General features: G+C 39.3%; 1 protein-coding gene across 4 annotated transcripts in view; it reads right to left on the bottom strand.

Moving 5' to 3' along the window:
* EFCAB11 (EF-hand calcium binding domain 11) overlaps positions 1 to 24,026 on the bottom strand; it is a 161,679-nt gene that overhangs the window by 134,455 nt on the left and 3,198 nt on the right. For all 4 annotated transcript variants that reach the window (XR_004271626.1, XM_032287165.1, XM_032287164.1 and 1 more), the window contains exons 3-5: positions 22,571 to 22,616; positions 5,364 to 5,465; positions 4,070 to 4,160 (exon numbers count right to left, since the gene is read on the bottom strand). Coding sequence is in view for 3 of the 4 variants with exons in the window: in XM_032287165.1 (XP_032143056.1) it covers positions 4,070 to 4,160; positions 5,364 to 5,465; positions 22,571 to 22,616 (239 nt within the window). In the remaining variant the exon portion in view is untranslated. The remainder of the gene's footprint in view (positions 1 to 4,069; positions 4,161 to 5,363; positions 5,466 to 22,570; positions 22,617 to 24,026) is intronic.

Genomic DNA, 24,026 nt, shown 5'->3' with positions numbered 1-24,026 from the left:
CTGGTTAATTAAGTCAAAAACTACTCAAGCATCTCAAAAAGTGAACGTCTAACCTTAGAAACATTACATAATTTTGCATCACTAACAGCCTCAGCAGCTGATTTTTTTATTATTGAAAACTGATAACCAAAATAAGGGTATGTGTGTTAGGTCAGACATCTCTGTTTGGCCTACTTCAATTTACACAAACAGAAAATATTTTTTGAGTTCACAATTTCCTTTCATATGTGTTCTTCATTATTTAGTCTAATATGGGGGTTGTGGTATTATAAAAATACAATTGAGAGTTTAAATAGCCCATATTCAATCAACGAAGTATCTACTTTGGCTGGATGTTGCAGTGGTTTCCAAACTGCTTTAGTCTCACAACCCTAGTAAGTACCAGATTTGTGGGCATATACTCCACAACATGAATGTATTTATTTATAGATGAGCACGTGTTACTATATTAATATACTATGTACATGGTTAAAATACAGAAATTTCTGAAGAATTAAAGATAAAAAATATTTTATTTATTAATGGCAAGTAACTTTTTGCTGCCACTAGAAATTATTAATAATATTTAACAAGAACAATGTACTTTAACATACTTTATGATTTCTGAACATTTTGGCTTAATATTTTATATTCGAGCAATTTAAAGCTCAATGTGTTTTGATACTTAGTTTTAATGGATAGTATAGGTACCACATAAAAATACGGAGATCTAAATGGGAAAAGGTCATAATGCCACTGACTCTATCCTCTGATAATGCAAAGGCTTAGGGGTTTTAAAATTTGTTTTGTTTTCTTAAATTATTATTTTGTTGCTAATGCCAACTAAAATTCAGCTAGTAAATGTCTATCTTTCCTGATATCTTGCTAATGAATTATATATATATAATTATATATTTATATATGTTAACCATATGTAATCATACACACAATTATTAATAAAATATAATTAATTGTATGCTATATAATCATATATAATTAATTATATACAATCTTTTTTTTTTTTTTTTTTTTTTGAGACGGAGTTTTGCTCTTGTTACCCAGGCTGGAGTGCAATGGCACAATCTCGGCTCACCGCAACCTCCGCCTCCTGAGTTCAGGCAATTCTCCTGCCTCAGCCTCCTGAGTAGCTGGGATTACAGGCACGTGCCACCATGCCCAGCTAATTTTTTGTATTTTTAGTAGAGACGGGGTTTCACCATGTTGACCAGGATGGTCTCGATCTCTTGACCTTGTGATCCAACCGCCTCGGCCTCCCAAAGTGCTGGGATTACAGGCGTGAGCCACCGTGCCCGGCCTATACAATCATATTAATATTATTTATTGCATATATAAATATATAATTATGTGCAATTAAATTATATAATATATACTACATATATACTTAAATTATGTTGTATATTACATATATACAATTATATACATTAATATTACAATTATATAGTACATGTAATTATATATATAATTCAATTGCTCTAATACTTTAATACATTTTCAAGATATACTCTAACCCATAGAAAGATGGACATATAAAAATACATATATATATATATATATATATATATATATTTTTATATGTATATATTTTTTTTTTTAAGAGATAGGGTCTTGCTTTGTTGCCCAGGCTGGGGTGCAGTGGTGCAACCAAGACTCACTGCAGCCTTGAACTTCTGGGCTCAAGAGATCCTCCCATCTCAACCTCCCAAGTAGATAGTAGCTAGGACTACAGGTATATGCCACCACACCTGGCTAATTTCTGTACTTTGTGTAGAGATAGGATCTATGTTGCCCAGGCTGGTCTTGAACTCTTGGCCTCAAGCAATCCTCCTGCCTTGGCCTCCTGAAGTGCTAGAATTACTAGTATGAACCACCACACCAGGCTAAATTTCTGTTTTTAAAAATTGTATGCTAAAATCACCACAACTTTGTAGATATTTTTAGCTAGGTTAGGACATTCTTTTTTTTTTTAGACAGAGTCTCACTCTGTCACCCAGGCTGGAGTGCAGTGGTGTGATCTCAACTCACTGCAACCTCTGCATTCCAGGTTTTCAAGCGATTCTCCTGCCTCAGCTTCCCGAGTAGCTGGGACTACAGGCACATGCTACCATGCCCAGCTAATTTTTGTTGTTTTAGTAGAGATGGGGTTTCACCATACTGGCCAGGCTGGTCTCAAATTCCTCACCTCAGGTGATTCACCCACCTTGGCCTCCCAAAGTGCTGCGATTACAGGTGTGGGCCACCACGTCCAGCCAGGACATTCCATTTTAAAGGTATCAAACATGCAGATATGAAGAGTTTTAACAGGTGACATACATTATGTTTTAAAATAACATTTTCAAATGTGTATTTCAAAACTGTTCTCCCTGTAACACAGCTTTTCTTCTAAGAAGGTGTTACTTTCTCATTCATTGTTATAACATTGCCTGTCTCTTGAATGGCCATATTTAAATATGTTTTTCAAAAATCTCTACAAGGTAGTATCTACTAAAACCAATTAACACATAAAGCTCAGCAAATTTGGACGACTTGTCTTTTTGTAAAAAGAAAATGACTATCAATTTTTAGTTCCTTTGTTGAAAACAACTTTTGTGTGGTAGAAGTATATTGATATTACCTATCTCATCACAAAATACAAAGATGCTACATTTTAAAGGACTTGCTTTTACAAAATCAACTAAGTAATACTTTCCTATAAGCACTTTGTATGCATCTGGCTTTAACTTCTTTGCTCTTCTTCAATAGCTTGCTCAGTAGCTTGTCAACGATGCAGCAAATGAATTTCATATATTTTAATGATAATGACTGCAAATCCTTATTCAAGTAACCTGCTTAATAATTTCTATTGAGAAGGGTTGGCTCTGGTCATATTTCATTAAATTACTTTTATCCCAAATGGGAACATCTGCCCGATGTTCCCCAATATCCATTCTCTCTCCCTCTTCCTTGGCATCAGAACCTCTATTCTTGGGCTCATCATTGCCCAGAGCAAAGACTACATTTTCCAGAACGCTTTCCCCTTGCAGCTATGCATGACCTTGGAACTAAGTTTTGGTCACTGGGTTGTAAGTAGAAAACATATATACCCTGAAAAGGAGTGGAATACCTTCCTGCTTTCTTTTCCTCCTACCAGCTGGAATTCAGATTTGACTGCTGAAACTTAAGCAACCATCTTGAAGTAAGAGGGAGAAGCCAGGTGTTGATGCAGCCAAAGCAACAAGAAAAGGGGCAATCTGGATCCTTCCCGACTGTGTGGTCAACAGTAAGCCCTGGTTTGCCCATGTTTACGTGACAGACAAATGAATTTCTATCTTCTTTGAGTTTCCGTTCTTTTGGGTTTTCTGGCTCTCACTGGTGTGCCAAACCCTAATGAATGCACCTGGTAATGGGGTTGATGAAGAGCTCATGCTGGGAGTCACAGAAGAGACAGCTCTGCTGTGTTCTCATATCAGCATGTGTTTGCACTATTCATACTACCTTCAATCTGCAGTTTCCTATCAGAAACTGCTTTTAAGCCACTTGTCCATTTTGTCAGGATTCGTTCATAAGAACCACATAACGTAATCTTTAAATCCACTTTATCAGGTACGTGTGAACTGCAATATGTCAGTAGCTTTGAAAGTAAGTGAAGGAGGAGGCTACCATCAGGCAACTCCAACTGTCTTTTCCAGACAACTCAAGAGCCACATGTAACCTGTGTTTGTCTGAAATACAGACCATGTGAGGACACCAGCATCCATGCTAAATATTAATAAAGCTTCATTTTCCCTTGGTTCATACAGAAGTATCTGAAGAAGTTCCACTTTCTTCCTGTTCCTCTCCTGCCCCTACTCACAAGTGCTTGTATGCACCTGGCTGGTGTACAAGCCCCTCCCTTTACAGTCCACTGTCAAGGGCATGGAAGGACTCGCAGCTAACTATAGATTTCCCTCCTGGATCATGACACTAGGCTGCAAGACAAAAATGTTCTTGGCTGAAAAATCAGAATAAATAAGTGCTTTCCATAAAGTCAAAAATGTGTAAAAGCAAATGGTACATCAAAAGGTGGGTGTACAGGAAGATTTTGATGCCTTACCTGAATACCTCGAGAACAGTCCTTTCCGGTAATTTGGGAGCCACCTGCCTAAATGCTTTTTTGAAATCTTCCAAAGTTAAAAATCCACGATCTATTTGAAAACAATAAAAAATATTCACTTACTTTGATGAGCCCTATGAAATGTTACTTTGGCCACAACATTTGTGCAAAACTTATTTTAATATATCACTAGGAGAAAAGCAGTAATTTATGATTCATTTTACACATAAGGTAATCTGAGGTTGTCCCATCTGAAGAATTTAAGAATCTAATCACACTTTACTTCAGTGTAGTCCCAGTTGATCTTGAAGGTCACTTGTGACCCTATCATTTTGCTGATTCTCTCAGTCCCAGGGATTCATATATGAGACGTGCACTGTAACAATGGTGTTAGACTTTGAGTCTTTGTGAGTTGCCAAAACAATGCAGTCTTCAAAATTCATGTCTTTTCCCTTGTCTGGTATTAGAATAATGAAATGTTAATATTTAGAAGGAAATCATAATGGCAGCCAAGACATTGAACCTAGTCTCCACAAGCCTTTTCATTCTGTGTATGATCTATGGGGCTTAGGGGGTCTTCAGCCACCCCTCTCAGCCACACCCTATGTGGAAAAATAATTCCACCAATCATATGTAGGTCAGAGCAAGAGTTGACGAAGAAGTCACACAGTCTCCCACACCTCCATAAGTGGCTCATGTCCTATATCCCCCATGGCCAGTCCTTTTGCTGTCCCCATGACCATCAAGGTATAATATATAATATATTAATACAACTATATAACTGTAAATACTTTTTTTTTTTGAGGCAGAGTTTCACTCTTCTTGTCCAGACTGGAGTGCAATGGCACAATATCAGCTCACCACAACCTCTGCCTCCTGGGTTTAAGTGATTCTCCTGCCTCAGCCTCCCAAGTAGTTGGGATTACAGGCATGCACCACCATGCCCAGCTAATTTTTGTATTTTTAGTAGAGACGGGGTTTCTCCATGTGGGTCAGGCTGGTCTTGAACTCCCAATCTCAGGTGATCTGCCTGCCTTGGCCTCCCAAAGTGCTGGGATTACAGGTGTGAGCCACTGCACCCAGCCTGTAAATATTATTTCATCCATGATAAATGTTAAGAATTTAAGATCACGATGCAGAAAAAAACGTGCACCAATACCTAAGATAACAGCTAATGAATACAGTAATCTAATCTTCCAAGTATATTATATGCTTGATTTACTGGGTATATATAATCCTATTCGCAATCCCTTAATAGCAATTTTTTATATCAAAACACTTCAGAGACACTTACAGTACGTGTCAAAGGCTGTGAAGATGTGTCTTACTTCATTCCGATATCGTTGAGCTTCCTTCTTCTTCTTTACAATATTTAAAAACTCCTCAAGTAATATACCTAAAAGTTGAGAAAAAAACAATTTGTCAAAGATTACTGACTTCCCCTTTAAGAAAAAATTAAACAGAAATGAACAGTCAGAAATATCACCAGTAATCAAATTTTATCTTAATTTTGGTGAACAGTATTTACTCATGATCTGTAAAGTTTCCTGAAGACCTAAAAAGGCATTTTGCTAGAAGCTAACATTTAACAGACCCAACACTAGAAATCAATAGTGAAAATGCAAGAGACTTTTAGGGTTCATTGAGCTTTTTCCAGGGGTAAAGGAATAGTGAACTTGAAAAAGTTTAACACTCTTCCCTCTAACAGCTCGAATAGGCATGAAACTACTTATTAAATAAGGTCTCCTAATTTCTTTCCTTATGCTTCTTTGATCCCTTTTTTCCTAGCCAGATGTCACAACAGTAGGTTTTTTTTTTTCTCCAACTGGGAGATCGGGTCAGAGAAGTAGTTTCTTAAAAGTCAATACCAATTGCATACCATAGATAAAGGTGGAGAGAATACTACATAAACAATAGAGCTGGCACCATCCCCAGCCCTGGATACACTCCACAACGTGTGGAGCAGCCTCAGGCTCAGCTTCCTGCGACTCTGATAATAAAAGAGCCCAGCGTGATAAAATGAGATTGGATACTGTGCTTACAACGTCTATTAAAATGAATTCTAATGTGATCTTTGTAGTAGGTTTAAAGAGCGAAGCCAAGAATTTAAACATTTTGGTGAACTGAGCTCTAAATATATAAAAAGAGCGGTTCATTTATATAACTCAGAATTTCCATAAAAAACATCATCGCTCCGTTTTAAAAATAGCCTCCAACCATACAATAACCACATGCACGTTTTTTCTTTTAGTGAGGTAATACTAAGCTGTATACTTTTCTAAAATAGCTCCAATCATTTAAAAAAAGGTAGAAATGATTTTCTTAATTTCCTACATCTTTATTTATATTTAAAGATTTATCAACTTAAAACAAAGATCTGTCTTTCTGTTTTCAAATGAGTCCTTTACAATGTTTTAGGACCTACTGTGGGCCAGGCACTGCATTAAGCTTTGGAAATAGAGGGGAAAAGAGAACATACATGCTCCCAAGGGAGCGACCTGTCTGGTGGGGAAGGCAGTCATTACACAGGTTCGAATGCAAACGCACACCTCATTGTAAACTGTGGCATGGGCAATGAGGGGAAAGACATGAGGTTGTGAAAAAGATTCCCCGGAATCCTCATGTAGACTCTGGTGAAGGAGAAATCCCTTCAAGGAGGAGATATTTAAGCCAAGATATAAACCTTGAGACAACACCAACTGGCTAATGTTGCGAAGAAGAGCACTGTTGGCAGAAGAAAAAGCCCGTGCCAAGGCCATGAGGTGGCAGGGTGGGAAAATGAAAAAAGGCTGCTGTGGTTGGAACGAAGTGAGCCAGAGAGAAGTGACACAAGATGAAGCTGGGGAGGGAGGCAGGGGCCAAAACTCACAGGCTCCTGTGGGTCACAGTAAATAATTTGGGTTTTATTTAAGTGCAATAGGAAGTCAACAGAAGTTCTGAATTGGGAAGTTATAGACCTGATTTTTGAAAGATCTTTCTGGCTATTATCTTGAAAAAAGGATTGGGGTGGGGGAGCAAAAAAACGTAAAGAGAGAGACCAGCTAGGAACCTACTGGCAAGAGATGTGGTTGCCAGGTTGCTGGCAGTGGGAATGAGAGGAGTGGAAGGTTTCCAGATATATTTTAGAATCTAAATGACATAGCTTGATGAAGAACTAGATGTGGCGGGTGAGAAAGGAGATGTCAAGAATATCCTGTAGATTCTGGCTGGAAGAGCTACTTAAAGAAAGGAGAACGTCTAGGGGAAGAGCAAAATTGGGGCAAGATGAAGAGTTGCCATTCAGATGTGTGAAGTGTGAAGTGCTCCAGAGACAAGCAATAGGAGAAGTTCAGGAGGTGGCCGGCTGTCCTCCGGACAACAAGACATATCTCCCTCACCTACCCGAGTGCCTGACAGGTGCTCAACCATATGTACTGTAGTAAATTAGCACGTGTAGCATTTTTTCCATAGTTGTGGGGATATACACTGATGCAGTTCCACGCGAGGCATAGTGGCTCACCCCTGTAATCCCAGCACTTTGGGAGGACAAGGTGGGTAAATCATGAGGTCAAAGGTCAGGAGATTGAGACCATCCTGGCCAATGCGGTGAAACCCCAGTTCCACTAAAAATACAAACATTAGCTGGGTGTGGTGGTGCGTGCCTGTAGTCCCAGCTACTGGGGAGGCTGAGGCAGGGGAATCGCTTAAAGCCAGGAGGTTGTAGTGAGCCGAGATCGTGCCACTGCACTCCAGTCTGGGTGACAGAGCAAGACTCCATCTCAAAAAAAAAGAAAAAAAAATTGATGCAGCTCCATTCTTATCTAATCACTGTTGTGGCAAAGAACATATGCAAAATTGCTGAGGTTAAAATTGAAGTCTAGCCATGTCATGTTCCCATAAGGTCATATCTATAACTTGACTTTCATGAACACCAAAAGCTAGTCAATTAAGTAGCATCTAGAGTAGCTGAAATTCTTGAATAATTCATTCACTGATAATGGCATGTCCTATGAGGGCCTTCAGAAACATACCCCAGTTTACCGCTCAAGGCTTCCTAGTCAACTTCCTGATGCTCTCCCAAGACAAGTGGCCCTTTTATACGCCACACCTTTGCCTGTGTAAAACACGCTGCCTGGAATCATGCACTTGCTCCTTTTTTTCTCCTAGTGAATGTTTACATCTCCTTCCAGATCCAACCCAGGCAACATCCCCTATTTGAATGTGTCTCTGATTTCTCTCAGCCGAGTCCTTTTTCTATGACCCGACAGCCCTTTGTTGATTATGCAATCACAGAAGTGATTAGGATCTATGGTAATTATTTGGCCGCAGGTCTGCCTGAGACATGCTGAGGGAAAGCAGTTACAGTGTTCAAAATTTTATCCCACGATTAGCATGATGCCTAGCAGACAATAGGCATGCATTACATGTTTGCTGAGTAACATTCAATTAATAACAAATAAGATGTTATTTCTAGTTTTTAGTAAAAAACATTAAAATGTGTATGTCGGGGAGGGGTGTTCTCCTAGAGACAAGGTCTCCCTCTGTTGCCCAGGCTGGAGTGCAGGGGCTAGTCACAGGCATGACCACTGCGCACTGCAGCCTCAAAATCCTAGCCTCAAGTGATCCTCCACCTCAATCTCCCCATTAGCTGGAACTAAAGGCATATGCCACCACACCAGGCTTAAAATGTATATTTTAGACCAGGCATGGTGGCTCATGCCTGTAATCCCAACACTTTGGGAGGCCAAGGTGGGCAGATCGATTGAGGTCAGGAGATCCAGACCAGCATGGCCAACATGGCAAAATCTGTCTCTACTAAAAATATAAAAATTAGCCAGGTGTGGTGGCTCATGCCTGTAATCCCAGCACTTCGGGAGGCTGAGGTAGGTGGATCACCTGAGGTCCTGAGGTCAGGAGTTTGAGACCAGCCTGGCCAACATGGCAAAACCTGTCTCTACTAAAAATACAAAAATTAGCCAGGTGTGGCGGCATGCACCTATAATCCCAGCTACTTGGGGGGCTGAGGTACAAGAATCACCTGAACCTAGGAGGTGGAGGTTGCAGTGAGCTGAGATCGTGCCACTGCACTCCAGCCTGGGTGACAGAACAAGACTCTGCCTCAAAAAAAGAAAAAAAATGTTTTAAATGGTCTTATTATTCTGTATGTGAATGCCAAAAAGTAGGTCACTTTCTATTCACATAGCCAGCAAAATAGTCACTTCAGAAACCCAAATTCTTAAAACATGATGTAGTAAAAACCAACCAAAATTCTGAGAGAACTACATCCATAATATTTGCTCTTATCATTGCATTTGACTTAGAGAAATGACAAAGGGAAAAAAAGCACAATTCCATGGTTCATTGTGTACCTCACGAAAAAATAAAGGACATGAGTGGTGACATCTTTTAAATTACATATTCAGATAATTCATGAGTATTTGCAGCTATGAAGTATTTGGGTCTTTACTTCACAATATTGCAGGATAAAAACAAATGTTCTTTAGCTTTTACTAGAAAATGTGTGTAGATTTAAACTGAATGCCTATTACCACTTAAAAGGAAAAAACATCCAGTTACACAAATTACTCTGTATGTATAATCAATTTCTTTCAGACTATTTTCCCACACAATCATATACTTTATTTCTTAAAGCCCACACACTATAGGTTAAACTCATCAAGTACATATTGTGTGAACATATGCCCTCCCTTCTATGTCTTTGTCTTAGTCTTCCAAGACAACACTTATCCAAATACAAGCCCCTTTTCTAAAATGCACAGAGAAGTTTCCATTCAGCTCAGCTCTCATGTTGTAGTAATACAATCACTTTCCAAAGCCAATACATAATAACATGCTACTCCTAAAGCTCTACAATGAAAACACATTAACGTAAGCTGTATACATCTAGCTCTTTCAATAGCCTAGAAATAGAGTTCCTACTACTAGCTCCACCTGCTGTCACAACATTCAAACCTACAACTTCCTCTTCACAAAGGCTTTCAGTAATTCTACTGACATCAGATTTCATACCCAAGAAGAAATGTGTCCCCTCCCACCCCGCCTCCAGAGGAAGAATATGTTCAGAAAATTCTAATTTCAAATATGATGTTGAGTCTTTTGTGTACACTGTTCTGCTAATAGTAGTTACATAAACATACTTTACTGTGGTTACAAATTAGGATCACAACATTAGGAACCACATAGATCTATGTGTTTATCTGTGCTTATTGTTAATAGTCTGCAGAATGTATTCAGAAATTGCTTGGGTCATTGGACTCTATCAACAGTTGGCAAACTAATTTTTTAGCTATAGGAAAGGTTCTTCTTTATATGAGAATGAAAGCCTCATGTGTAGAGGAGATAAAGACAGAACTATTTGGTTTGAAGGGCTTCCCATTATTCCCTATCTAGCAGTGTCTTTGAATGTGTCCCCAAAGGATCCAGCATTGAGGATCATGGCTTAAAGACCACTGGACCAACAACCTTTACAAATCCTTCCTGACTCTGCCAGTCCCATGCATTTTTTTTTTTTTTTGGTACGTACAACTGGAAAACATCTTCCACTTTATAAACAATCATTGGCAAAATGGACTTTCTTCATGTTCCATAACATATATATATATCTTTTAGTTTCCAAACTACTTAATACATGTGATATCTATATGTCAGAGAGAGAGAGAGAGAGAGAGAGAGAGAGAGAGACTAGAATTGTTATTTTTTCCTACTTGTTTGTTTATAAGCAGTTTCCTAGGAGGGTAATCATCTTTCACTACAGGGGAAGATATATTCAAAAAGTCCAACAAAACTATATAAATTTTTTCCTTGGAAGTTCCATTATGTATAGTTTTTTGCAGTTCACAGTTCTAAGCTTCAGGGTCAGTGCACACAGAGAAATCCTCTTGAAAATGAAGGAGTCTAGCGTCTGGCTATCACAGTGAGCTCAAATTAGAAACTGCAATAAACCTGGGGAGAGTGAAAGAGAAAACAATAAAAATAGCAAGTTATTTGGACTGTAAGCCTGGTCCCAGATTTAGCAGAAAGGAAGGGTTCATATTCATTGTGCCACATATTGATTTCTCCAGGAGTTAAAAAATGTTTAAAAATTAGGGTTTAAAAGGATGAAGCAGTCTTTCAAAAGCGATCATACAAGCCTTCTCTAGTTTGATACACAAAATTCAGATTATGACTTTTGGACGTCATGACAGTGAAGGGGTGGGGGAGGGATACAATGTATTTGCACAGACAGACTGTAAGGTAGGTATAAGTGACCTCAAAAATAGTAAGCTGTCATCTCTGATAAGTGAATTCAGAGGATAATATTTTCTTCCAGTTTACTATAGAAATGTTGGAAAATAAAGAGAAAATAGTCTACCTTAATGGAAGAAATCAAGTATCACTATATAAATGGAGGGAAAATGAGTAAAAACCCCAGTTACAGGCCAGACATGGTGCCTCACGCCTGTAATCCCAACACTTTGGGAGGCTGAGTCGGGCAGATCACCTGAGGCCAGGAGTTCAAGACCAGCCTGGCCAACATGGTGAAACCCTGTCTCTACTAAAAATACAAAAATTATCTGGGTGTGGTGGTGGGCACCTCTAATCCCACCTACTTCGGAAGCTGAGGAAGGAGAATCACATGTTCACCTCCAGGCTTGAACCTGGGAGGCAGAGGTTGCAGTGAGCCAAGACTACGTCACTGCACTCCAGTCTGGGCAACAAGAGCAAAACTCCGTTTCAAAAAACAAAACAGAACATAGCAACAACAATAACAACAAACAGTTACAGAATAGAAAAATCTGAACCAATAAAATCTTATTTCTATCAAACCCAGGTAGGAATTGTTACTTTTTTGTTATGTACATCTCCTGCTCATAAAGCTTCAAAGTCTCCTTGGTATTAAACAGCACGAAGTCCTAATACCTTATTCTGGACTTTAAAGCTTCATCCTTCCTTCCATGCAAACCCATCCTTAATCCTTCCCAACTCTCATCATGTCAGCTGACTGGACACAATTCATTTATAGTTATGTACTATACTCCTTGCTGTTGCAGAGGTTAAAAAAAAAAGATAAAAATCCAAGGTGAGTGAATTCTGTTAATGGGAGGACTGCATTAACAGCATGATAGCTGATATATTTAGGTATGCAAATCTGAGCTGGGAGAGAGATTTGCAAAAGAACAGGGATCTAGAAGGAAGAGATTTCAGACACTGAGGTGGACACCACAGGAGAAGGGGGTCTCTGAAGAACTCCACATAGAGAGCACGGTGCCAGCAAAAGGAGCAGGAGGCAGGGCACATGGCTGGCACCTGCACTGCGTTCATTACTGCCTCTTTGCTCCATCACTGTTTCAAATCCTACCCATCCTTCAACACGTCCAGCTTCAGGCCCACACCTCTGCTAGGGGGCAGTGCTGCCCTCCTGAACTCTTAGAGGTTTTCTTGCCTATACTATTCATCTAACATCTGGCCGTAAAAGAAGTGGCAATATTTCTTTCATCTTCCCTACTACATAAATTTTTATTTTGAGACGGAGTCTTGCTCTGTTGTCCAGGCTGGAGTACAGTGGCGTAATCTCAGCTCACTGCAACCTCTGCCTCCCAGGTTCAAGTGATTATCCTGCCTCAGCCTCCCCAGTAGCTGGGATTACAAGTGCTCGCCAACAAGCCCAGCTAATTTATATATTTTTAATAGAGACAGAGTTTCACCATGTTGGCCAGGCTGGTCTTGAACTCCTGACCTCGTGATCTGCCTGCCTCAGCCCCCCCGCCAAAGTGCTGGAATTACAGCTATAAGCCGCTGTGCCCAGCCCACATACAATATTCTTTAAAAAAATCTTTAGATCAGTGTCTGTGTCTCCTAATTCTTCCCCATCTCTATAGTGAAACATATTCACCATTCTCTAAATGGGTAATTAAATAAATACATGGATGGGTCAATATCTGCAGGAGATACCACAAAATGGTCCTATGATTATTTCAAGATAAGGTAACTTTAACTTGTATGCAGTTTCCTGATTATAGAAAAGAACTAAGAGGCCAATTGAAATGTGAAATCAATCAAAACCTTCATCCCTGCCATACCTTGGCCTTTGTTCAATAGGAGCCACAATAAGAAACCATACACAACAGCCGATATTTTATGACAGAATCTAAGACTAGAAAAAGGATATTTAAATTTAGAAAAATGATACCTTTAATAGACAACTGTCTGGTTTAGAACAAGGCTGACAAGATATTAATAAAAGCATGCAAGCCAACTGACCATTAACCTAATCATCCATACATTATTTTTCAATTGGACCTTACACTGGATAACAAACAGTCCATAATTACAGTTATGATGAATCAATCTCTTTGATTTTTCCATCATTCAAAGTTGAAGGTTAACAGTAAGTTCCTGGAAAGCTTTTTCAAGTATGAAAGAATATGTTCATTCATTTAAAAGGGCAATAGTATAAGGAAACAGAAAAGACAATCTAATCAGCTAGTGAAAACAAAATTCTGAAGTCTTTTTTCTGGTTTTTAACCTTAGGCATATTTTATATAGAGCTGAGATAATAACACAGAGACAAGTGTATGAGGATTCAGTGGGACAATGCCCATTCAGTTCTTATTTATAGCTTTTAGCATAAAGTAAAGAAAAGCCCTGTAAATCTTAGCTGTTCTTATTTATATAGAATGCTCTACAATTTATTCTGGAATAAAGTCAGACCATCTGAGATCTGTATACTTGGAACACACAGCCTTTGCCCTTCAAAGAATTGCCCTGACATTAAACACTGGTCTACATGGAGAAAAGATGAAGCAACAGCCTTACAAAATTCACTCGTGCATTTATTGAACAGCTCGTGGACACTGACATCCACTCATCAGTCTCTCCTCCATGAGCCATCACAGAAGAACTATCCAGGGCAGGAGGACTTATGCCTCTCTAGAAAAACGTTTTGTTGCGTGGACCCTGACTGCAGCTGTACTTGCTCGTGTTTTCCTATTTGCTCGGGATGCTAGGTAGTCCAGAACCAAACGTGAAATTAACGACGAACAACTACAGAGAACATGGTGATTTGTGTTTTGTATATTAATGCCACTTCTGACTTCCAACTAATTGATTCATAAAGTTCCTTAGGGGAATGAATACTGGCCTCGATTTTGTCACAATTAGGAATATGACCCATGGCACTATTAAAAAGCAAAGGAAAGGCTTATCAATTGGTTAACAGGGTGAGCTGGAGGTGAGACCACGTTGGTATGCTACTTACTAGCTAGCGGTGCCACTCTGGGCAAATTACTTAACCTCTCTAGCCTTCTGAATTTATTTTTAAACTTTTTAATACTTTAAGAGAGATAGTCCTGCTACATTGCCCAGGCTGGTATCAAACTCCTGGGCTCAAGCGATCTTCCCACCTCAGCCTCCCAAGCAGCTAGGAATACAGGTGCATACCACCATGAATGGGCAGAATTTTTTAACTTATAAAATGGGGATAATCAGGCGCAGTGGCTCATGCCTATATAATCTTAGCACTTTGGGAGGCTGAGGCGGGAGGATCACTTGAGCCCAGGAGTTAGAGATCCTGTCTCAAAAAATAACTTAAAATAACAAATAAAATACAATGAGGATGATACGGTTTGGCTCTGTATCCCTACCCTATCCAAATCTCATCTGGAATTGTAATCACTGTCAGGGCAGGGGCCTAGTGGGAGGTGATTGAATCATGGGGGCTGACTTCCCCCTTGTTCTCACCAGATCTGGTTGTTTGAAAGTGTGTGTCAATTCCCTGTTCATTCTTTCTCTCCTGCCCTCATGTGAAGGTCTTTGCTTCACCTTTGCTTTCTGACTTGATTGTAAGTTTCCTGAGGCCTCCCCAGTCATGCTTCCTGTTAAGTCTATAAACTGTGAGTCAAACCTCTTCTCTATAAATTACTCAGTCTCAGATCGTTCTTTATAGCAGTGTGAAAATGGATGAATACAGAGGATAATCATAATATCATAGAGTTGTATTAAATATAACAATCATCACAGATGAATGTGCTCATCACAGATCTGCACATGATAACTGTTCAGGAAATGATCACTGCAATTATCTACAATAATAATAAATACTGTAAAAGGATTTTATAAACAAAAGAGTCATACAAATGCCAAGTATTTATTATTTTATTATTCCTCTGTATTGTTCTGTGATTCTTCTCTGAAGCCCAGGTTCCTCATTTTAAAATAAGGACAAATGACTGTTTTCCAGGTCTCTTCTAGTTGCAAACTTCTTCATTCTATATGCTTAGAGAAGTTATAAAGTGCGTCACAGAGAATGAGGGTTATAATGAAACCCTCTGAAAGAGAGAGCAACACTGTAAATTAGAACCAACCTCAACTGTGATCTGCTGCTTCCTTTAATAAATGCCTTGATTTTTTTTTCTCCCACTCACATATTCCCTTGTTCCAAGCAGCCACAACAGTTTTTGCTAATATTCACATGCTTTTTAGGCTACAGGCAATAAAAACATCATTAGCACCTTTCTGCTACTCACACTGGCTGCCCTCAAATTCTCCCAGCATGTACACTTCTTCCAGACACTCTACTTTTATTTCTAGCAGCTTTGACTTAACTTTTCACTCTTCTTAATTTTCACAAGGAAATCTCTACAGAAATGACCCACTTTTCAAGAGGATTAGAAGCCCTTGGGAAGCAGGACCTGGGCATCCAGGTTTAGGTATAATCCCAAACTGAAAGCGTAGGGTGTCTAGCTTCAGGACTCTGCCCCTTCCTAAAAGCAGCTGAGTCGAGGCCAATCTAGAATGTGCCTCTGACCTTGCCCTGCAAGCTGGGCAGCAACTGGGCCCTGCACAAAGAATCCTGTGGATGGCATGCCAGAGCCCTGTTCTGAAGTAAGAAGTGCAATGGGTGGCAGAGGAGAATTCTCAAGTCAAAGCTATATTATACAGGACAACTTTGGAAAGTTGATTACCTGAATAAATAGCTCCCAGAAGGCCAAGACCAGCATTTCAGACTTTTCTTTCTTTCTTTGAGACAGGGTCTCACTCTGTCACTCAGGCTGGAGTGCAGTGGCATGATCATGGCTCACTGCGGTCTCAACCTCCTGGACTCAAGCAATCCTCCTACCTCAGCCCCCAGGGTAGCTGGGACTAGCATGTGCCATCATGCCTGGCTAATTTTTGTATTTTTTGTAGAGATGGGGTTTCGCCATGTTGCCCTGGCTGTTCTCAAACTCCTAGGCTCAACTGATTCACCCACCTTGCCCTCCCAAACTGCTGGGACTACAGGTGTGAGCTACCATGTCCGGCCCATTTCAGCTCTTCAAGATCCATAACATTAAGGAGAGAGATAATACATGTGGAAAAACATTTAATCTGTGCATAAGCCCTCTTCCTTCAAGAGTAATACCATGTAAAATTGACTCATATCAATAACAGGGAAAGAAGAAAAACTGGATAGTTTGAAATTGGTTCAGTATTGAACAGTTCTAATACAAAAATGGCATGTTAGCAGCAAGCAGAGTTCAGCAGTGATTTCTTGCTAGGCTATTTTACTCCTTTTCTTGAATGTTTGTGGTCTTGAGTTTACACACACACACACACACGAGTACAGTTGTACAGGTGGGAACTGTATTTTTTCTTCCAGAATCCACACCTCTCTGTACATCAGAGAACTAGTTAAGAAAAAGTTCCAAATAGTTGTTCCAAATAAAAGTTCTGAATAAATAGCACACTTCTAAATAACTCATAAGTCAAAGAAAAAACCAAAAGGGATAAATTAGGAAGTATTTTGAATTGAATGAAAAGACTGCATTTCAAATGTTGTAAAATGGATTGAAAGCAGTACTTGGAAAGTAGTAGCACTCACTTTTTATGTTTAGGAAAGAATAAAGGTCTCAACTGATGACCTCAGCTTCTACCTTTAATTAACTTCCACCTTTAACTACACAAAAAGAGCAAATAAGGCCCAAAATAAGTGGAGGAAAGGAAATAGGAAATATTGGAATGAAAATTGATGAAACTGAAAAGAGGACAAACAAGAAAAAACTGAAAGCTGATTTTGTTGAGGTAATCAATAAAAATGAAAAACTATTACCCACACTGAGAAGGGGAAAAAAGGACAGGGATTACCAACATTTAGATTTAAAATCTGTTACTCTTTATATACAAGGTTTAGAATCGCATATGAAATATGACTTTCAAGATTATTGCTAGGAGAACATGTTCTTGATACAATCCCTCACTTGATGGAATTGCCCCAGGTTTTAAATTACTTGTTGAAAATTTTCGCCCTTTCAAAATATTCAAAGTAATGTTTGATGTTCCATTAGTTACAACTTCTTGATAAAGTCTTTTCTACATTTTTTTTTCCCTTAGGGTTTTTTGTGACTATTCCAATCTACAGAGAGCTTTGTTTTCTGGCAAAAGGATTTTGCACATTCTCTGCATTGGTAGGATTTCTCTTTCTTAGGAGTTCCCTGATATTCTGTGAGTTATTCTTTCTGGATGAAGATCTTCCCCTACTCATTATATAGTGTTTCTCTATTATATGACTGATATGCATTGTCTGTGTCCCCACCCAGACCTCATCTTGTAGTTCCCATAATTGCCATGTGTTGTGGGAGGGACCTGGTGGGAGATCACTGAATCATGGGGGCAGGTCTTTCCCATGCTATTCTTGTGATAGTGAATAAGTCTTACGACATTTGATGGTTTTAAAAAGAGGCCTTCCTGAAATGGATAAATTCCTGGACACTTGCGTCCTCCCAAGCCTAAACCAGGAAGAAGCCGAAACCCTGAACAGACCCATAACAAGGTCTGAAGTTGAGGCGGCAATTAAGAGCTTACCACCCAAAAAAAGCCCAGGTCCAGACGGGTTCACAGCCGAATTCTACCAGACATACAAAGAGGAGCTGGTACCATTCCTTCTGAAACTATTCCAAACAATACAAAAAGAGGGAATTCTTCCCAAATCATTTTATGAGACCAACATCATCCTGATTCCAAAACCCGGCAGAGACTCAACAAGAAAAGAAAACTTCAGGCCAATATCCATGATGAACATAGATGCAAAAATCTTCAATAAAATACTGACAAGCCAATTGCAACAGCACATCAAAAAGCTTATCCACCATAATCAAGTAGGCTTCATCCCGGGGATACAAGGCTGGTTCAACATACGCACATCTATAAACGTAATTCACCACATAAACAGAACCAAAGACAAAAACCACATGATTATCTCAATTGATGCAGAGAAGGCCTTTGACAAAATTCAACAGCCCTTTATGCTAAATACCCTCAATAAGCTAGGTATTGACGGAACGTATCTCAAAATAATAAAAGCTATTTATGACAAACCAACAGCCAATATCATACTGAATGGGCAAAAACTGGAAGCATTCCCCTTGAAATGTGGCACCAGCCAAGGATGCCATCTCTCACCACTTCTATTCAGTATAGTACTAGAAGTTCTAGCCAGAGCAATCAGGCAAGAAAAAGAAAGAAAGGGCATTCAAATAGGAAAGGAGGAAGTCAAATTGTCTCTATTTGCAGACGACATGATTGTATACCTAGAAGACCCCATCATCTCAGCCCCAAATCTCCTGAAACTGATCAGCAAGTTCAGCAAAGTCTCAGGATACAAAATCAGTGTGCAAAAATCACATGCATTCCTGTACACCAATAACAGACTTAAAGAGAGCCAAATCAAGAACAAACTTCCATTCACAATTGCCACAAAGAGAATAAAATACCTAGGAATACAACTAACAAGGAACGTAAAGGACCTCTTCAAGGAGAACTACAAACCACTGCTCGACGAAATAAGAGAGGACACAAACAGATGGAGAAACATTCCATGTTCATGGTTAGGAAGAATCAATATCATGAAAATGGCCATACTGCCCAAAGTAATTTACAGATTCAACGTTATCCCCATCAAGCTACCAATGACGTTCTTCACAGAACTGGAAAAAACCACCTTAAACTTCATATGGAACCAAAAGAGAGTCCACATAGCCAAGTCAATTCTAAGGAAAAAGAACAAAGTGGGAGGCATCATACTACCGGACTTCAAACTATACTACAAGGCTACAGTAATCAAAACAGCATGGTACTGGTACCAAAACAGAGATATAGACCAATGGAACAGAACAGAGGTCTCGGAGGCAACACATCTACAACCATCTGATCTTTGACAAACCAGACAAAAACAAGCAATGGGGAAAGGATTCCCTGTTCAATAAATGGTGTTGGGAAAACTGGACCCATTCCTGACACCTTACACTAAAATTAACTCCAGATGGATTAAAGACTTAAACATAAGACCTAACACCATAAAAACCCTAGAAGAAAATCTAGGCAAAACCATTCAGGACATAGGTGTAGGCAAGGACTTCATGACCAAAACACCAAAAGCATTGGCAACAAAAGCCAAAATAGACAAATGGGACCTAATCAAACTCCACAGCTTCTGCACAGCAAAAGAAACAGTCATTAGAGTGAATCGGCAACCAACAGAATGGGAAAAAATTTTTGCAGTTTACCCATCTAACAAAGGGCTGATATCCAGAATTTACAAAGAACTAAAACAGATTTATAAGAAAAAAACTAACAAGTCCATTCAAAAGTGGGCAGAGGATATGAACAGACACTTCACAAAAGAAGACATACATGAGGCCAACAAACATATGAAAAAATGCCAATCATCACCGGTCATCAGAGAAATGCAAATCAAAACAACATTGAGATACCATCTCACGCCAGTTAGAAAGGCGATCATTAAAAAATCTGGAGACGACAGATGCTGGAGAGGATGTGGAGAAATAGGAACACTTTTACACTGTTGGTGGGAGTGTAAATTAGTTCAACCATTGTGGAAGACAGTGTGGCGATTCCTCAAGGACCTAGAAATAGAAATTCCATTTGACCCAGCAATCCCATTACTGGGTATATATCCAAAGGATTACAAATTGTTCTACTATAAGGACACGTGCACATGAATGTTCATTGCAGCACTGTTTACAATAGCAAAGACCTGGAACCAACCCCAATGCCCATCAACAATAGACTGGATAGGGAAAATGTGGCACATATACACCATGGAATATTATGCAGCCATCAAAAATGATGAGTTTGTGTCCTTTGTAGGGACATGGATGAACCTGGGAACCATCATTCTCAGCAAACTGACAGAAGAGCAGAATATCACACACCGCATGTTCTCACTCATAGGCAGGTGTTGAACAATGAGAACACATGGACACAGGGAGGGGAGCACTACACACTGGGGTCTGTTGGGGGGAAATAGGGGAGAGACGGTGGGGGGTGGGGAGCTGGGGAGAGATAGCAAGGGGAGAGATGCCAGATGTAGGTGATGGGGAGGAAGGCAGCAAATCACACTGCCACGTGTGTACCTATGCAACAATTTTGCATGTTCTCACATGTACCCCAAAACCTAAAATGCAATAAAATAAATGGGAAAGAAAAAAAAATCCCAGTGCCCAGGCCACAGCCCAGACAAATTCAACCGGAATCTCTGGGGATGGTGTCCGGGCATCAGGACCTTCTAAGACTCCCTCCAGTGATTCCAATATGCAGCACCAGTTGAGATTCGTTGTTTCTTAAAAACCCTTTGCAAAAGCAGGACTGGTTGAAGTGGTGACTATTCGACAGCACAAAACCGAACATCGAACATCGACTCTAAATGGCAGTTCAGTCGGCTTGTTGCAGACTGGGAAGAAGCACTCACCCCACGGTGGTGATGCGGGTCTTTTACTGCATACAATCTGCAGACCCTGCCTAAAATTTTCCATGCCAGGCAATGAGATCACAAACTCCAAAACATTAAATCAAAACCGGAGGGATTACGGGTCTTCAATAAAACTTCATAGCCCATACACAAAGGGGAGGGGGAAGAAAATTAAAACCATCACCAAGCTGTGGATGTATTATATATATGTGTGTGTGTGTGTGTGTGTGTGTGTGTGTGTGTGTGTGTGTGTGTATGTATATGTAGCAAGCATTGGGATGTCGTAGCAATTAGAGACAAAAATATATAGAACAATAATTAGTTAAAAGTGATTGGCTAGGCAGACAGTAAAAATTATCCATTTGTGCCTTAAAGAAAGCTCATTATAAAAGATACTTGATTTCTGGCAAGGAAAATGATTTATGCTGTGGTGGGTAGAAATAACAGTGATATACATATGAGAAATTAAATGAACATGAAGGAGATCCTACTTTGATGAGAATATTCAATTATAGAGGACTTCAAGACTTCTGAGTTTACACAACCCTGTAACAAAGCCTTTATTCCAAAATAGTGGTGTTTCTAAATTGTATGCTGGATATAAAAAATAAAATCTTTAACATCTTAAAGAAAAAAAAAAAAAGAAGCCTTCCCTTGCACAAACTTTCTCTTGTCTGCTGCCATTCACGCAAGATGTGACTTGCTCCTCCTTGCCTTCTGCTGTGATTATGGGGCCTCCCCAGCCATGTGGAACTGTAAGTCCATTAAACTCTTTCTTTTGTAAATTGTCCAGTATTGGGTATGTCTTTATCAGCAGCATGAAAAAAGATGAATACAGCGACTTTTCTAATACATCAAGTGTGACTATTGCTGAAGGTACTTCAACATTCTTTATTCTCATAGACTTTCTTTCTTCTGTATGTCCTCTGATTTTGAATTAAGGATTTGACTTCACACTGAATATTTTCTTTCCTTAACTAGAGGTACCATATAATCCAGCAATCCCACTGCTGGGTATATATCAAATACCAGGTATTAGTATTGATAGCACAACAGGGTGACTATAGTCAAAATAGTTATACATTTTAAAATAAAGAGTGTAACTGGTTTGTAACACAAAGGATAAATGTTCGAGGGAATAGTTATCTCATTTCCCATGACGTGATTACTACACATTACATGCCTATATCAAAACATGTCATGTACTGCCTCTCTCTATATATATACATATACACCTACAAAAATTAAAGATTAAAAAAAAAATAAAAACAACCAAAACCTTTCCTTTGGATGAGAAACAAAACAAAGATGTGCTTAAATATAATGCTATACAGTTTCTCTTTTTAATTGTCATTTTGTGAGTGTCTGTATTGGTCCATTTTCATGCTACTGATAAAGACATATCCAAGACTGGGCAATTTACAAAAGAAAGAGGTTTAACAGACTTCAGTTCCACGTGGCTGGGGAAGCCTCACAATCATGGCAGAAGGCAAGGAAAAGCAAGTCATGTCTTACATGGATGGCAGCAGGCAGAGAGAGAGCTTATGCAGGGAATAAGCTTATAAAGCCCCCCCCCTTATAAAGCCATCAGATCTCATGAAACGTATTCAGTATCACAAGAACAGCAGGGGAAAAACCCGCCCCCAGGATGCAATTGCCTTCCACCAGGTCCCTTCCACAACACATGGGAATTCAAGATGAGATTGGAGTGGAGACACAGCCAAACCATATCAGTGTCTAAATAAGGTACTAAAAATTAACATTAACTTTCATATTACCAGAAGTATTTGGATTTATTGAAGACATCACAGAATCCACTTCTATCTAGAAAAGAGGAAAAAATAACAGAACATGTAATTTTATCAAACGTTTTCACAGTGCAAGTTCTTAAACCTTCGGGTGGGAATAAGGATCTATTTTTACGAGAAACCAAGTTTGTTGACCCAAGCAGGCAACTGATGATACATGACAGCTATAACAGTCATTTTGCTTTTCCATCAACATCTATAAAATAGCAGACACTAATCTGCTAGCATCTAATGGCCCCCAAAACTTTATTCCATTGACCAAAAGAGTTTAAGCACAGAAAATCAATTTGGCTGTCCCATATATAATATAATCTAACAGGCAGCCTTTCTACTTTAGACAAATAAAAACAAGTGTTATAATGGGCTCGGTGGCTCTATTTTTAAATTTCTTTTTTTCCTGATTATAAAAGTACCACGATTGATGTAGAAAACACAAAAAGTTATGAAGAAAATTGAAAAATCAGCCATCCAATGAAAACCACTGTTATCATTTTAGACTAATCAACATTTTTCCTCTATGCATTTTTAAACATTTGAGACTTTAAACACTGTATAGAAAGCATGAGTACTTGCTTTCATTAAATGTTAAAATAAAAGCCCTTTACCACGCTGCTACCAGGGTGTTATAAACATTGGAGTATTAGAGCCTTGGCAGCATCTGACATAATTTCTCCACTTCTAGTCTCAAACTCTTGCCAGTCTTGGATTCCCTGCATTTTCCTCGTTCCTCTTGTCCCTGACAAATGGTTCCCATGCCATTTTCTTCAAGTCCCCTGCCTCCCCTTAAATGTTGGTATTCCCTAACGTTCTAAGGCCATGACTCTTCTTATTCTGCATACTCTTCCTGGGCAATGTCATACAGCCTCATGTTTTGAGCAGCCACCTGGAAACCAAGGAGCCCCAAGACTATCTCCAGCCCTACCCTCTCCACCCAATTTCAGATTCCTACATCTCAGGGAGGCAGATCTAACAGCAGATTCTCACCACCATAACCTGAATAGCCAGCACAGTATTTAACAAGTAAATGCACCTGGAATGCCCATAGCTGTCTCAAACTCAATGTATTCCCATTGAAACTCACTAACTTCCTCTGAATCTACTCTTAAATTTTCTCTTAGTTGGTGGCATCACTATCCCTTCACTCCTGGTGGTCATGTCACTCTTACCACCACTGCATCCAGTCAATCATCCGGGCCTAACTTGTCCCACCACTCACAAAGTGCTCCTACTTATCAGAGTAGTCTATCTTCTCTAGTCTAAATGACCACCTGGACTGTTATCGTCACTACTAGAATTAGGCCTTGCTTCTTTGTACTCTTCACTTTGTTTTTCAATCTCTTCTCTTTCTTGGCATCTGTCACAGTTGCATATCTCTCCACATTAAACTCAACTGCTTTGAAGTAGAGACTGTGCTTCATTCATCTTT

The sequence above is a fragment of the Sapajus apella genome, unplaced genomic scaffold (assembly GCF_009761245.1).
Source record: "Sapajus apella isolate SASKATOON/1434 unplaced genomic scaffold, GSC_monkey_1.0 scaffold20, whole genome shotgun sequence".
In the NCBI taxonomy this organism is placed as follows: Eukaryota; Metazoa; Chordata; class Mammalia; order Primates; family Cebidae; genus Sapajus; species Sapajus apella.
This window is presented reverse-complemented; position numbering and strand designations above follow the sequence as displayed.